General features: G+C 36.3%; 1 protein-coding gene across 1 annotated transcript in view; it reads right to left on the bottom strand.

The window, feature by feature from the left end:
- Positions 1–15,917, bottom strand: part of LIPC (lipase C, hepatic type) — a 223,060-nt gene extending 207,143 nt beyond the window's left edge. Inside the window, exon 1 of the mRNA XM_051980732.1 lies at positions 15,382–15,917. Within this exon, the coding sequence (XP_051836692.1) occupies positions 15,382–15,466 (85 nt within the window). The 5' untranslated portion in view covers positions 15,467–15,917. The remainder of the gene's footprint in view (positions 1–15,381) is intronic.
- Positions 15,918–16,160: the final 243 nt, after the last annotated feature.

The following is a 16,160-nucleotide window of genomic DNA, read 5'->3' as shown; positions in this document are numbered from 1 at the left end:
AAAAGATTGCCAAATATAAAATATTATATGAATATGAGCTGCTAATTATTTTTTATTGTGATCATGTACTCATGTATTATGATCATATAGCTTTGGACCAATGTGCCAAAGGCATGAAATCAGGCAGGACTCAAAGAAATTAGGCACAAGGGTCAAACAAAACAGAACAAAACAAAAAAGTCATTTCCATATGACTGACAAACACAAAATGACTGACATAAACACAAAAGGCAGCAATAAACTTGCAACAAAACAACACAAGGTACATTGCAAAGTATACATCAATAGAAAATGTAAAAAAAAAAAAAAAAAAAGAAGAAGAAGAAGAAATGAACCTGCCTTCTTTCATGCCCACTTGTAACCTCTAACATTCCCTCATACTCTTACCACCAGGGCAATGCAGTATAATGTAGTTGAAAAAGCACAAGACTGGAAATCTGGAACACCTGAGTTTAAATCCTGCCATTGACATTAGCTGGATGACTTAGGCAAACCATTTATCTTTTTATAGCATCTACTGCACAAGCATATACATTATATATGTAAATTTCATTGCAAATTTTAATAATAGCTGATGTTTGTAAAGGAATTGTTTTTAACTTTCCAGGCCTTTCTTTTGGGTCTATCTAACTAGTTAGCTCTTTCCTTAAATTCTGTCCTCTCTGGAAGTGCATCTAGGCAGTCCCTAGAAATTTCTGCTCTAGTGATAAAACCATCTCATATTTTGTGTAACTTCTAAAAAATTCAGTATCTGAAAGGCTGGAGATGATTTTAGGTTCCCCTTAGGCCATTGAGCTGTCTAGGAAGGTTATGATCTTAGGAGAAGCAGGAACTTGGAATACACACCCATTGTTTCTGAGTTGTTTCTTGAGTTGGTGAAGATTTGAAGGACTTGGGAACATTCCTGTAAAATCCATAGCTGGAACTGGGCCAATTTCTAATGTAGAGCTTTCTGTTTTTTAGAATATAGTTGGCGGGGGGACTTGGAGGCAATTTCTCCTTTTCAAATCAATAGTGCTATTACAGACATGTGGAATATCTTTTAATTACGATTCACAAACCATTTAAATTGTTCTTGTGGCTTAGAAGGGGAAACAGAGTCATTATTTTGCTTTGATGATATGAGGGCAGGGATGATATTTATAATACTCCCAGAATCTTTCCAGTTTTCTTAGAATCATAGGGAAATTCCCCCCTCCCCTTGTTTTTATTTAATTCTAATTTTAAAAGATTATATGCATGCAAAGCAGCTATCTCTATTGCTGAGCATGAGTCCCATATTTTCTTTGTAATATATATTTCCCAGAGGTCTGTGTGGAATCCCACAATATAGTCATGCCCTCCCAGATATGATTGTTGCCATGATTATGGAACTAATTCATAAGGTTCTGGGGAATATGGTTCTTAAGTGGATGCAGCTTCATGTTCAGCCATAAACATCCTTTTCTTTACATAGGGGGTAATACAGGGGTGTAAGTGTGTTTGTGTGTGTATATATGTGCTCATGCACATCACAGAAGGGAGTTGTTGGTTGAAGACAGGTAGAAGAGAATGTGTTAGCAGAAGTAGCCTAACATAGGGAAAGTACTCCTAGAGCTGGAGTCAGAAGAGTTTGCCCCTCTTTTTTGCCCCCCATTTTGTACCTCCAAGGTTCAAATTCTTCATCTGTAAAAGGGGAGGATAATGCCAAACTCTCTCTTATAAGGCTGCTATCAGGAAAGCTTTTTGTGAGCCTTAAAATGCCACAGCAATGTGAGTTGCTATTACCATGATGGGTGGGTGTAGCATTGAGCAGTCTCAACACATGCTGGGAATCAGTCACCCAGACACAAGGTGGGGATTGCCATGGGCAGAGCTCAAGAATTTTGCTGTCTCATCCTCCGTTCTTTCCCCGAGCATCAACCCCTGTCCCAATTCTACTTTCATTCTTCATGATAGTCCTTCAGGGTGTGTGTAGGGTTCAACTTGGCAACAGAAGACTTACTCCTACAGATGACAGGCAAGCGGAGGGGTTTTCTCTGTCCTTCTCAGAAAGGGGGGAGTTTGAAAAGGAAAGAACTGTTACCAAAGGCAGCAGCAGATTAGGACTCATACCAAGCACATCTTCCCTAGGAACTGTCATCCTTTTGGGCCCCGGGCCAGAGGAGTGAACTTTATCACCTAGAGTTGACATGGGCAAGATAGATGGGCTCCTTCTGGATCTCTTGCCAGTTATTGCTTGGGCTGCCAGAAAATCTTAATCATTCTGTTTGGAATGGCTGTGGGCCCATCCCCCAATGCCAGCTGGCTCCCTGCACAAGCAGGCTGCCTTAGCAAGCCTACCTCTTGCCTCCATTTTGATGCTTGCTCCAGAAGGCTGGGGCTTTTCTGCCATGTTTCCAATTCTGTTCGCTGTTATTCATACACACCTATTCTTAACTCCAAGCTGCCTCAGAATGTGTCTGTGCTTTAGAACAGCACAAGAACCAGGCAATTTAGCAAGGAAATATTCAAAGGAGGGGAAAGGTTCACTTTAATAATACATGTCTCTGCCGACTGATACTCCATTAAAAATGAAGTCTGCTCCAGTCACCTTTGCAGGCTCCTGAATAACCACAGAAGTAATCCAAACCCTTTAGGGATGCTTGCAGGGATGCACCATGATTACATACAGAACTATTTTTTTTTTTTACCTCTTCATATAAAAGAGGTTATTAAGAATCCCATAATGTTTGGGACAGTCAAGACAATAAGGCACAAAAATAAAATTATTTCAACCTACCAATCAATATATATCTATTAAATATCTATTATATGGCAGGAACTTATGCTAAATGCCAGAGATTTGGAGTCAATGAAATAGGAGAGGGGCAGCCAGGTGGCTCAGTGGATAGAGCACCAGCCCTGAAGTCAGGAGGACCCGAGTTCAAATGTGGCCTCAGACACTTAATACTTCCTAGCTGTGTTCCCCTGGGCAACTCACTTAACCCCCACTGCCCCACCAAAAAAAGCTTATACGAGAGACAAGATGTACATGCACATACATATATACATTATTATTGCTGTTTCAATCGTGTCCAAGTAACATTCTCCACCCCCCCCCCCAAGGCTGTCTTGACAAAGATACTGGAGTGGTTTGTCATTCCTTTCTCTTGCTCATTTTACAGATGAGGAAACTAAGGCAAAGAAGGTTAAGTGACTTGCTGAGGGTCACACAGCTAATAAGTATGTGAAGCTGCATTCAAATTCTGCTCTTTCTGACTCTAGTACTAGCACTCTGTCCTTTTTTCTACCTAGCTGCTCTTCTATAAAACAGGGCCATAGAAATGCAACGTGTTACTATTTTCATCTCAAGTTTCTGTTAATTTAAAAAGAGGCCTAGATGAGTAGAGACATCTCAGTAAGTCCACTCTACCCATATTTAAAGGATTAATAATTATAATAATAATAAATAGCAGCTGGTATTTATATAGCATTTTTAAGGTTAAATATGATTTCCAAATATAATTTTATTTCCCAGAATAAACCTGGGAGATAGGGACTATTGTTATCTTCAATCTACATTAAAAAAAAAAAACCCAAAAAAACAAAAACCTGAGAATCAGAGAAAAGTTAAGTAGCTTCTCCAGGCATTACACATAACTACTGATTACTTAAGACAGGATTTGAACTCTAGCCTTCCTGATTGCAAGTCCAATGAGGCATCTACTGTGCCATTTATTTGGCCAATAAAATAACCAGCCAATTAAAGAAAGGGCAGCTTAGCTACAAAAATTTCTAATTTCTTTTCCTTTATTCCAAACCTGAATAAATATTTTCTGAGAAGGGCAGTGAAAAGGATGCTAGATGAGGGATGAAAGGATTTTGGTTCGGATATGAGCTCTACTTCTATTATGCGTGTAACTTTGGGCAAGAAATTACTTTCCTCTCATCTCTCAAATCTTCTTACATTTTACTCTCTGATGCATATTCCTCTATCTAGTGACATTTCCCAGCCATCCAATGGCTGTTCCCCAAATAAGACCCTCCATCTCTGAGTTCCCCATGTTTTCTTTGGTGGTCCCTCTTATGTGGAATGTTCTTCCCATATGACTACTGATCTCTCTGGCTTCCTTTAAGTCCCATCTATAATCCCACATTCCACAGTAACCTTTCCCTAACATCTCAATTCCCTTAATTAGTCCCTATTTATACTGCATAAAGCTTGATTTATATATTTGTTTGCATGACTCCTACATGTAAACTCTTTAAGGGTAGGGACTATCTCTTGCTTCTTTTTCTCTCCCCAATAGCTAATAAATGTTTATTGAATTGAATTGTCTCTGGACCTTAGTCTCGTCCTCTGTAAAATGAAGAGGTTTTTATTGGATGACCTTTGAGGTCTCTTCTAGTTTTAAATCTATGAATTTGTTTAAAAGCATAAGGTAGAAGAATTATTCCTTTTCTCCTTATTTTGGCCCTTGGCAATGTCTATCATAAATCTTGTCTGATGAGGCTGCCATCTTCTTATTGCAATCCAGATTAATGCTCCAGCTGGTTCAGTGATTGGTAAGGCAATCTCAATAGCCTGTGAACCCCAAGAGGACAGAGATAATACTTTATCTAACTTTTTATGTCCTCCCAGGACCCCAGCAGAGTTCTCTTAACACAAAATAGGAACTTAATACGTTATGTGTTGAATAAATGGACAGACCCATAAAGGGATATTATAAAGATCAACTGAAAATGTTTTCTAAGAAATGAAAATTGCTATATAAATAATAACTTCCTAGTTTTAAAGCTTTAAGGGAATTCAGAGGTCATTTTCTTATTTTACAGATGAGAAAACCAAGGCCCAAAGAGATCAAATTGTTTGCCAAGGTCAGGATTTGAATCCAGGTCCTTTGAACCAAATTTGACTCCAAACTATTCTAGGAATTGCCTGAAGGAAATGGGAAGTAGATTGATCATGTAAGAACAAAAGATGACTTATGATTATTCCAGGAACACAAAAAGACCTAGAGTATGGTCTCTAGCATGTTAAGTGAATTTTCCAAAAAGAAAAAAAAAAGGTAATTATGGGAAGATGTGGCTAAGGATTGCATAGAATGAGGTGTAAATGGATTATTATCTGCACCAAGGCAGTGATGGAGAATATTATAGGTTCTTTGATAAATGTAAGGAATTAATGGCTACATGGTGTTTATTACTAGGTCTGTTACTCCAGTTAGAACATGAATTTTTTTTTAAATAGGAAATTCGTATTGAAGCCTTTCCTTAGGCATTGGTAGTCAAGATAAATTACTCTAAATCTCTTCTATGCCACAGCTAATCGGAAGCACTGATGAAGTTCCATCAGGATAGACAGTGCTGTTATGGGCTGGAGGCTGCTTTCTGGAAAGATATGGATATTTCTAAGGAAGGAGCGTGAGTGAAGTTGAAAGAGGATTATCTGTTGATATTTAACATTTGCTTTCTCTATGACTAAAATTTGTTTCCATCAACATATACCTAAACATTTTCTAGCATAGCCATGAGATCAGAAGACATTAATTACTCATCTTCACAATGGAAACTTATATTTTGCTAACAGCCACTCCAGTAAACAGTTATTTCCATGGGGCAAGTAAATCCAAATTTAGGCCAAATATAAAGAGATTAAGGAAAAATAATGCTACTGCCATACTACAGTGGAAAGAACACTAGCCTAGGAGATAAAAGTTTTAATCCAGGCACTGATCCTTCCTAATTGAATGACTTCAAGAAATTACTTTTCCTCTTTCAGCCTCAATTTGATACTATTTAAAGTAGATATAAGAATACACACACTATTTACCATAAGGGACACTTTTGTAAATTGCAAACACATATACATACTATTTATAATTTTGGAGTATTGCCTTGTGACAGAGAAATTAAATGACTTGTCCAAGTTCACACAATTGGTAGATGTCAGAGGCAAGACTCAAAGAAGTCAGTTCCCTATCCATATACTACACTGCCTCACCAAAGTTGTTTAGGATTAATCCAAAGAATGAAAGAATACATGGGATTAGAATTTTAAGATGGAAGGACATATTGGGATTTAGCTGAATCCTCTTTTTTATAGAGGAGGAAACTGGCTCAGATTGATGAGTTAGAAGCATCAACTTTATTCTTTGGGTTTTCCTGCAGCCAAGATTTCCTAAATAACAGAGGGTGCATGGTGTTTTGTCCCAGAGCCAAAAGATCTAAGGGGTCCCACCCACTTCCTCAGTAGAACCACTACTGCTACTCACAATCTTCCGCAGGCTCCCGGTTCCGTAGCTACTCATAAGATTATAAATACAGTAGGAAAGGAGACCTCAAAGGCTATTTGATTCAACCCCCTTATTTTACAGATACTAGAAAAACATGAGGCTTACAGAGATTCAGTGACTTCTGCAAGGCCACCCCAGTAGCAAGCATCAGAGGAGATTTAAACACAGGTCTTCTGAGTTGGCAAGCCACTCCAGGATCTTTGCCAAGAAAAAGCCAGATTGGGTCAGAAAGAGTCAGACACGAGTGTACGAAAATAACCACTTCTGATTTCAAAGCCAGAGCCCTTGCCATTGCCTCCCTTTGCCTCCAGGACTGCCCACCTCAGATGCCAGTCATGATGGTGTCCCCCTGGCTATCTCCCCTCCTTCCCAACTCACTTAGAGGTAAAGGTTGGACTCCTCCCTCTGCAGGCTTCAACTCCTTTTGCCAACACCCTCTCCCCACAGGAAGTATTCCCATTTAGAAAGCTGATTTTCTTGGGTCAAGGAAGCTGAGAAAAGTTCTCCCACTGGAAAGTCCTGTAGAGTTACTAAAAGATTGATATTAAACTAACTGGGGCCTCACAAATCCCTACCCAGTTTTGTCCACAGCTGTCACAAAATGAAAAGGGCTTTCTTAATGCTATCTCTAGGCTTGCCAAATCGTGGCTGAGTGAGAGTGCTTAATTAGATACTGGAACGTTTTAAATCCATGACAAGTAAATTCCAGGATGAATATTGTTTCTTCTGGGTCACAAATTGCTTTTGTGTGTTTTCAGGAACCAAAATGCCACTATTATCTCCATGGGAGAAGGAATTGTAGTCTCTTTTTGATCCTAAGGCAGTGAAAGGGGGAGTCCATATCTTGTCCATTTAGGCTAAGTGAGCACAGGTAGGAGAGACAGGTAGGAGGTTTTTACCTTGCCCAGATTTTAGTCTGTGTTCCTCCACAAGTTTTATCCCTTATAATAAAAATCTTTTTAATTTTAAAAAGAAAAAAAAAAGAGAAAAAATCAAAAAAAGTCTCATGTTCATTTTTGTCTTTACCCTCCTTTCAAACATCAGAATTTCAAAATTTAAAAAAAAAAAAAATGAAATCTAGGTTAAAAAGTAGCCTAAAGATCAAAACAAGAAAAAGGAGTTGATTTCAGCAAAATTGATTGATACATTAAAAAAAAAAAAAACTAACATTAGATGCAGTGTCCACATATATATTGCCACACCTCTGCAAAAGAATAGGTAGAGATATCTTCTCACAATTCTTCTTTAATCTCAAGCTTGTTCTTCATAATTTTGCAACATTCGTTTTTTTTATCATCAGCATCCTTTCTATTTATATTGTATTCATTGTCTATGTTCTTTGCTACCATGAAAAGGGCTGATAAATATTTTGGCACATAGAGAACATTTAAAAATCATTATTAATTATCAGTAAGCTCCTTAAAGGTAAGTGATGTTCAGTAGAATCTCTGCAACAAAAAGTATAAGCATTTTAGCCACCTTATTTACATAATTACATATTGCTTTCTAGAATGGTTTTAATTAATTTTCAGCTCCACCAACAATGTATTAATGTGTCTAATGGAGAGAAAAGTTTTTAACTTATATATTTGAAAATGATGTAGAATGAATTCTAAAGTTCAAGTCTGAAAGCCAGAGTTCTAGTTTATACAAAATGCCTAATACAAGAAGCAGATTAGATGTTTGATTAAAATGGGTTAGATTATGTTGAGAAATATGCAAAATTTGCATGATTTGACTAGATCATTTAAGTTCTTGGGAATATATCTTCCGCATGTGGAAGATGATGAGTTGGACTAGATAAAATTGAAGGTCCAGTCTATCACTGAAAATGTCTTTTCTGTTTGGATAGCTCCTGAACACATAGCTAGCCATTAGGCCACAGATAAGTTATTTATTGTCCAACATAGAGACCTTCATATCTTTTGTAGTGTTTTTACTTACATCTACTTCAAAATCCTACAGTGAAACTATTTTAGACTCCATAGTTACCATGGCACCATGATATATTGGTCTGATGACTCTTACAAAAATTACTCTGAAATGTTACTTATATACTCAAAAGCTAACTCCTTGGTTTTGTTTGATCTTTATAACCTATTTTTTAACCTAGATTTTTTTTAACTTTGAAATTTTGATATTTGAAAGGGGATAAAGACAAAAACCAACATGAGACTTTTTTTTTTTTTTGCCATGGATGAAATTTTTTATTTTATTTTTTTATCTTTTTTTTTGTTATAGCTTTTTATTTACAAGATATATGCATGGGTAATTTTTCAGCATTGACCCTTGCAAAACCCTCTTTTTCAACTTTTTCCTTCCTTCCCCCCACCCCCTCCCCTAGATGGCAGGCAGACCCATACATGTTAAAATATATGTTAAATACAATATATGTATACATATCCATACAGTTATTTTTCTGCACAAGAAAACATGAGGCAAAAGTAATCTGAGAAGGAAATCAAAAATGCAAGCTGACACAAACAGAGGAAATAGAAATGCTATGTTGTGGTTCATATTTATTTCCCAGAATTCTTCCACTGGATGTAGCTGGTTCTCTTCATTGTTGAACAAATGGAATTGATTTGGTTTATCTCATTATTGAAGAGAGCCATATCTATCAGAATTGATCATCATATAGTATTGTTGTTGAAGTATATAATGATCTCCTGGTCCTGCTCATTTCACTCAGCATCAGTTCATGTAAGTCTCTCCAGCCCTTTCTGAAATCATCCTGCTGGTCATTTCTTACAGAACAATAGTATTCCATAACATTCATATACCACAATTTACCCATCCATTCTCTAATTGATGGGCATCCATTCTATTTCCAGTTTCTAGCCACTACAAAAAGGACTGCCACAAACATTTTTGATTTTTGTTTTTTAATTTTGATCTTATTTTTATTAATTTTTTTTCATGTAACATTAATTTCTGAATATGTCCCTTACACTACCCTCCCCATCTCCACTCAGGGGATCAGATGTGACCTGACTAAAGGGGTTCAGTGGATCACTTCCTTGGTCCTGAATATCATGCCTCTCAATGTAGTCTACAATGAATTAACTTTTCTGAATGTTGTATCACACTAGCAACTCATATTGAATGGAAATAGCCAAAGTTGTTTTGTAGGATGGTAGTACAGAATTAGGAAGACATTTTCCCATAGAAATAATAGGTCTGGATTCTTGAGCTAGTTCACAAAAGCATATGTTGACCCACAATTATACTACTAATATTCCATTAATGAAGAATCAAAGTTCTCCCGTAACAAAGTCAGCCATATTAAAATTCAACCAACCCTATATCAGGTGAGTTAGCATTGTATTGATCAATAGCAATGTTCATGCGTACATATTTCCAGTACAAAACCCTCTCTGAGCATAGTTCCTATTTGCCTACACAAAGTTGAAGGTCAAACAAAGCTGACCCTCAGCAAAATTAAGTCAACAGTTTGTCTTCAGTGAACTCAGACTCCCTTCTTTTCTATACCTGCGCTCCCCCTGCCCAAATCACAATGTCCTCTCCTTTGCTTTGGATGTCCACTATCCCTTAGCTCCCTGATCCCTAGTGTATATCAAAAGGATATTATGTTACATCATTATATTAGTTGTTGACTCATTGCTTACACTTTAGTAAGAAGAATCATATAATAAGTAAAAAAAAAAAACACCACATTTCATCTAATCTTGACTCTTTGCCACATGACTTTGGTCAAATTTCTTCCTCTTTTAGAAACTCACCTTTATTCATATGTACAACAGATAAAATAATAACACCTTCGCTTATATTACAGGCTAGTTGGAAACAGCCCTTTATAAAAACCAGAAAGATCTCCACATAAAAATATGTTATTCTGAGAGTAATAATAAAAACATATATCATACTCTACTATTACCATCATCAAACACTTGCATTTTTGTCCTTTGACTTCCAATCATGAAATGAAGAGAGGGGCAGCTAGGTGTCCCAGTGGATCGAACATTACCTCTGGAGTCAAGAGAATTGACTACAAGTATAACCTTGGACCCTTATTAGCTGTGTGATCCTGGGCAAGTCACTTAACCCAGATTGTCTCAAAAAACAAAAAAACAATGAAATGAAGGCAGCTTAATGAGTTAGCTAAAGAAACTTCAGAAGCAGGAAGACCAGTGTTCACACCCTGCCCTTGCCACATTTTATCTTTGGATATGGGGAAAGTCACCTTTCTGTGCCCTTGACAACAGTTAAAGAGTATAAGCCGCAGAGTTATTGCTGATTAGCATTGGTAGAAGTTATTTACTTACTGGGAATTCCCTGTACTAATGAAATCACAATAAGGAAGGAAAGAAGGAAGGGAGGGAGGGAGGGAGGAAAAAATGAAACAAAAAGTTTGGTGCTCTATTAAAGGAATTTTTAGCATCAGCAAGGCCTTAGGGGAAAATCTCTTTATCTGAAATCACAATGTACATAAGAATGGCTTGATTGTGGCTTGACAGTCCTTCTACTGTGATTGCATATTTTATCTTTCCTGACACATTTGACATTATTTTTATGTTTTGAATTATAATCTCAAACCCAACTTTCCTCCTTTTGACGTCTTAAAATGTACTGCTATCAAAGTGATGTTCTTTCTACTGTTGATAAGGAAACTTTTTGACAATAAAATATGTCACTGGAACATGTTGAGGTAGCATATGAAGGTGGAAAGGTACTGACCTTCAATTTAGAGAAGCTGGATTCAGTTTTACTTCCAATACCTTCTACCTGTGTGATTTGGGGCAAATTCCTAGGCCTAAGTTTTCTGTTCTTTAAAGTGGGTATGTTGAGGTAGATAGGTGGCACAGAGGATAGAGTACTAGTCCTAGGATTAGGAGTATCTGAGTTCAAATCTAGCCTCAGATGCTTACAAATCACTTAATCCTATTCTAAAAAAAAAAGTAGAAATATGTATAGACAAGAGGGTCTCTGAGGTCCCCTCTAGGTTGTGACTTGTAATCTTGTGAACTTTCCTCATAAAAGTATTACGGTAACATATAACCTAAATACCATTTAAAACATAATTTCTTTGAGAAAATGTCTTTTGGGTAAAAAAAAAAAGTTTAATTTCCCTCCCCTCCCAATACTTGTCAAGATTTTTGCATGATCAATTCAGTGCTGGTGATATTTGAGTCTTTAAAAAAAAAATTAATTTTTTAAAATTTTTACCCTTTATTGTTATTTAAATTTTTCCTAGTTACATGTAATATATATATGTATATATACATATATATACATATATATGTTACATATGTATATTCTTTTTTTAAAAATTATATTTCCATTTGTATTATGTTGGGAGAGGAAAAAAAATCAGGACAAAAAGGAGAACGTATGAGAAGGAAAAATGATGAAAATAATATATTTTGAGCTGCATTCAGTTTCCTTAGTTCTCCCTCTGGAGGCAGATGGTGTTTTCCATACAAAGTTTATTGGGATTGCTTTGTATCACTGAACTGCTGAGAAGCATAAAAGTCTATGCTAATTGATCATGGCACAATCTTGCTATTTCTGTGTACAATATTTTCCTGGTTCTGCTTGCTTACTCAGTATCAGTTCCCATAAAATTTCCCAGGTCTTTCTAAAGACCCCTATATTTTTATGGCTATTTTATTACTTAGCTACTTCCCAGAAGCACTTTCCCTGGGAATATCAGCATAGATAATATCAAAGAGAATCCTCCTGGCAGTCAGGAAGGAAGCCCTAAGTTCAAGTCAGGCCACCACTTTCTTCTGTCTGTGTTACCTTACACAAGTCATTTAAGTTTTTGGTAGTTCTCTTGAAGAACAGGACAGATCTGCATTGGTAGAGGGAATTTGTTTACCGGGAGTTCCTTATGTTATCTATAGGGCCTGCACTATAGAAACCACAGATCCTTTTCATTCCCTGCATCCTCTTCACCATCCTTAAACATTTCAAACTCTTAAGACTTCTTTCCAAAACTCCTGAGTTTGCTTTGCATATCCTCATGATTTAAAAGACATTTCCTAAGAAACAATCCTGAGATAGAGAAGTAAGATCAATTCTTAATTATCCAAACAAATTGGTATCTAGAGGAGAAGATTATAAAAAGAACCCAAATGACCAAAATGTGTAAAGAACTATATCTATTAGAATTTTGTGAAGGAGAAGGGATGAGAGCACTGGATTTGGAAATGGAAAACCTGGGTTTCAATCCTGGATCTACCTTCTCCTTACCAGTTTGTCCTTGGACAATCCTGTATCTCTGGGTGCCTATGCCTTCTCACTGATAGCTTCTAGATCCACACTGGATCTAAATAACCCTGTAATCCTATTTCCCTGAAAGGGCCCACTTCTCACTTCTGGGACTTGGAGGATGGGAAAAAGGCCAGTAGAACTGAAAGTCATGAACTACAAAAACAGATGATAGGCAACAAGACCCTTCCCATCAATATTCCTGCATGCTCATGCCGAGGTTAGTATAGGATATGGGTGTCTCTTTAGAGACATGTCAGAGGTGACTTACCCCACAGGCTAAGACTTCCTAGCTATCCCGTCCCATCAAAAGCTATATTAAGCAACTAGCTGGTTTGCAGCTTCTCATTTGTGGAACATGCCCCTTCCACCAATTTTTTAGAGCACAATGATATTCCATTACATCCAAACACCCTGATTTGTTCAGCCATTCCCTGATGGGCAACCCCTTAGTTTCCAGTTTCTTGTCAATACAAACCCATGCTATAAATATTTGTGTTCATAAGAGTCCTTTTCCTTTTCCTCAGATCTCTTTGGTGTGTAGGACTCATACTGTATCACTGGGTCAAAAACTATGTAGTTTAGTGACTCTGTGGGTACAAGTCCTTTTCAGAATGACTAAACCAATTTGGAGTTTCACCAACAGTGTATTTTTTTCCCTCATAGCCCTCCAATATTTGTCATTTTCTTCTTTTGAAGTTTTGCCAGTGTAATAGTAATGATAACAACAACAATAACTAATTTATATAGAATTTTAAAGTTTTTAAAGGGCTTTACAAACATCCCATTAATTTTCACAACAGCCCAAGAAGTAGGGTGCTCTTATCATAAGCATTTTATTGAGGTAGTGTCTTGCTTAGAGTCAAATAGTAAGTAAATGAAGTAGAATTTGAACTTCGATCTTCCTGACTCCAGATCCAGCATTCTATCTACTGCCTCTGATAGATACAAAGTAGAACCTTAGAGTTATTTAATTTTTCATTTCTCTCAGTATTTATTTCATATGGTTGTCAATAGGCTGGATTTTCTTATACTAAGAATGGTCTTTTGAGCAGGCTATTTCCACCATATTTCCTCTGTTTTGGATGATTCAGAATCCTGGGAAACCAGAAAACCAACATATATCAGATTGGTTCCAGAAAATGCAGATCCATCTTCATAAGCCTCAAGAAACTTAATCTGCTCCTCCCTTTAGCCTCAAATTCAACTCTCTGGTTTCTAACGAAAAGTCTTTCATTACCAAAACATTTTAAGGGAAGGGTCAGAGCCAGCAAAAATAGCCTCTAGTTATTGGTTTTCTTTTTTTTAAACATTAAAAAAAAAAAAACCAACTTCTAAAATGTAGCATTCCCAAGATCATAGAACTGAATGAAAAAAGGACTTTACAAATCAAGGACTCCAATCCATTCATTTTATATATTGTTATAATTATTATTACAAATTATTATACAAGTAAATTATATATAATAAAATTAGACCCAATGAGTTAAATGACTTGTGCAAGGTCACACAGGTAATAAAGAGCAGACTGGAATTCTGTTTCTGTAATTCCAAGTTAATATTCTTCCCACTTTATCAAGCTACTGCCTCACTACATAAGGGCTCATTTTTTTTTGTACCGGGACTTTTATTGTTATTATTCAAATTGGAAATTGATCTGAAGCAATGATATCAAACTTCAATAAAAACAGGGATACTAAACCAAACAGATGTACATCTGTGGGCTTCATGGTGATTTAGAAAATCACATATTAACAATCTCTCTGTTTTGACAAAAAAATGATAAATGTTGGAGAGGATATGGAAATTAAACTGTTTCATATCTGTTCCAAAGCTCCTTCATTCACAAAAGCCTCATCTGGTAAGGTGGGATTGTTGGGCAGATAACTCAAGTCTCCCTATTTTCACCACTAGTCATTAAGGAGAATTTATTTGTAAAAGATTTACAATTTCACATACAACCACCTTTTTGTTTCCCTAGTCTATTATGTTATGGAAATGATAATTTTATTTTTTTAAGTGCAGAATAAAAAACTTTTTTTTAAAAAGATAAAAGAAAAAAAATCCCATCTAGCTAATCCAATTTAATTCAATAACTTTTTAGCTAAGAACTGAGCCAAATCATTCCATTCATTAGTACTCTTGACTTCATTGACACATTGCTTGACAATCAAGTTGTTAATGGTCTCTCATCAGGCATCAAGATATTTGATGGTTTTTTTTTTTTTTTGTATTGTGTAAGAAGAATTTAAAATCTGCCAATCAAGTTCATGACATTTCAGGCAAAATCTAGTTAATTGTAAGTGTACAGCTTTAGCAAAACAAAAACAAAGCAAACAATTAAATTCAATCCCCAGCATAATTTATGAAAGCATAGGTGGCCTTTCTTAGTCCAGATTAGCCAGGAATAAGATATCCTTTTCTTGCAAATTCCTTCTACTTATTCAACAATCAACTCATTTATTCACTTCAAGCATCTGTAAGCTCTAGACAGTTCAAGATTATTCTTTCAAATGAACTTCTTTCTCTACCCAGTGCTCCCCTAAGTCCAGACATTTGCAATGATTCTTCAGAAGATTTTAAATAATTCAAATGACAATTGGAAGGAATCAGTGGTTTAAAAAACCAATAAGTGACGGATGTGAGGGTTCCTGGCTTCTGGCTGCCCGGACTTCAGGAGCTCTACTATTGGGGAGATTTTTAAAGCAAACTCCAAAAATTTTCACCCTGACACTAATCAAATTCATTTCACTTTCAACATGACAATAATAAAAGGGCTATAGATCGTTTGTAAAGCATGGGTTTAGTTCTATATAATAAAAACCCCATAATTCTTTCTATGAAAGATTTTCAAGAAAATCAGTAGTTCACCCAGAAGACAGACTCTTACCTGGTTCCGGTCTTCTTCCATATGCATTTAATTGGACTAGGACGGAGAAGATTAAAAAAAGTGAAGCCCACAAGGAACTTTCCATTTCTTTGTGCTCTCCTCTTAGAACATAGGCCTCTTGCTTAAATTCTGTAGCCAAATAACTGAAAAATAATGGATGATGGATACTTTGTTAAGAAAGATTACCCATTAATAATTAACCTTAAAACATCCTGTCTGTTGTCCTCAGAACTTTCCCCCATGATTCCCATCTAAGGCAAATAGTAGATTTTTGCTTTTTTTTTTTTTTTTTTCCTTCTAAAGGATTTTTTTTTTTCATGGTATAGATTTTATAAGCGTAATAGTTTGCAATGGGCTACTTACTTTGTTCAGTTCAGGAATAGATCCAATCGAAGTTAATATTTTGCATTTCGAAATTTTGTCAAAGGTCAGGGGATAACTAGCTAGCTCAAATTTGGTCTTCTAAGGGCCCCATCTGAAAGAATTGCAAAACCAGCAAAGGAAAGGGAAACTGGAGCTGTAAAGCTTGAGAATCTGAGATGATCAGAGGCAAGAATAAAAAGCAGCGTCTTGGGTGTGCTGAATCCCCCAATTTATACCAGTTCTGTTTATTTCAGCAGAATTGCTAAAGCCTGTGGTTAAATGGTGGTTAAAAAAATAATGAAACCCACACAGTTCAAATTTGTGGTTTCAAGAAAATGTTCAGCGTCTTGCTACACAGTATACCATGAAGTTACTAGTGAAGCAAAAAGAAGCCCATCCTACAGCTCTCGTGTCCT

Source organism: Antechinus flavipes, chromosome 2 (genome assembly GCF_016432865.1).
Source record: "Antechinus flavipes isolate AdamAnt ecotype Samford, QLD, Australia chromosome 2, AdamAnt_v2, whole genome shotgun sequence".
NCBI lineage: Eukaryota > Metazoa > Chordata > Mammalia > Dasyuromorphia > Dasyuridae > Antechinus > Antechinus flavipes.
This window is presented reverse-complemented; position numbering and strand designations above follow the sequence as displayed.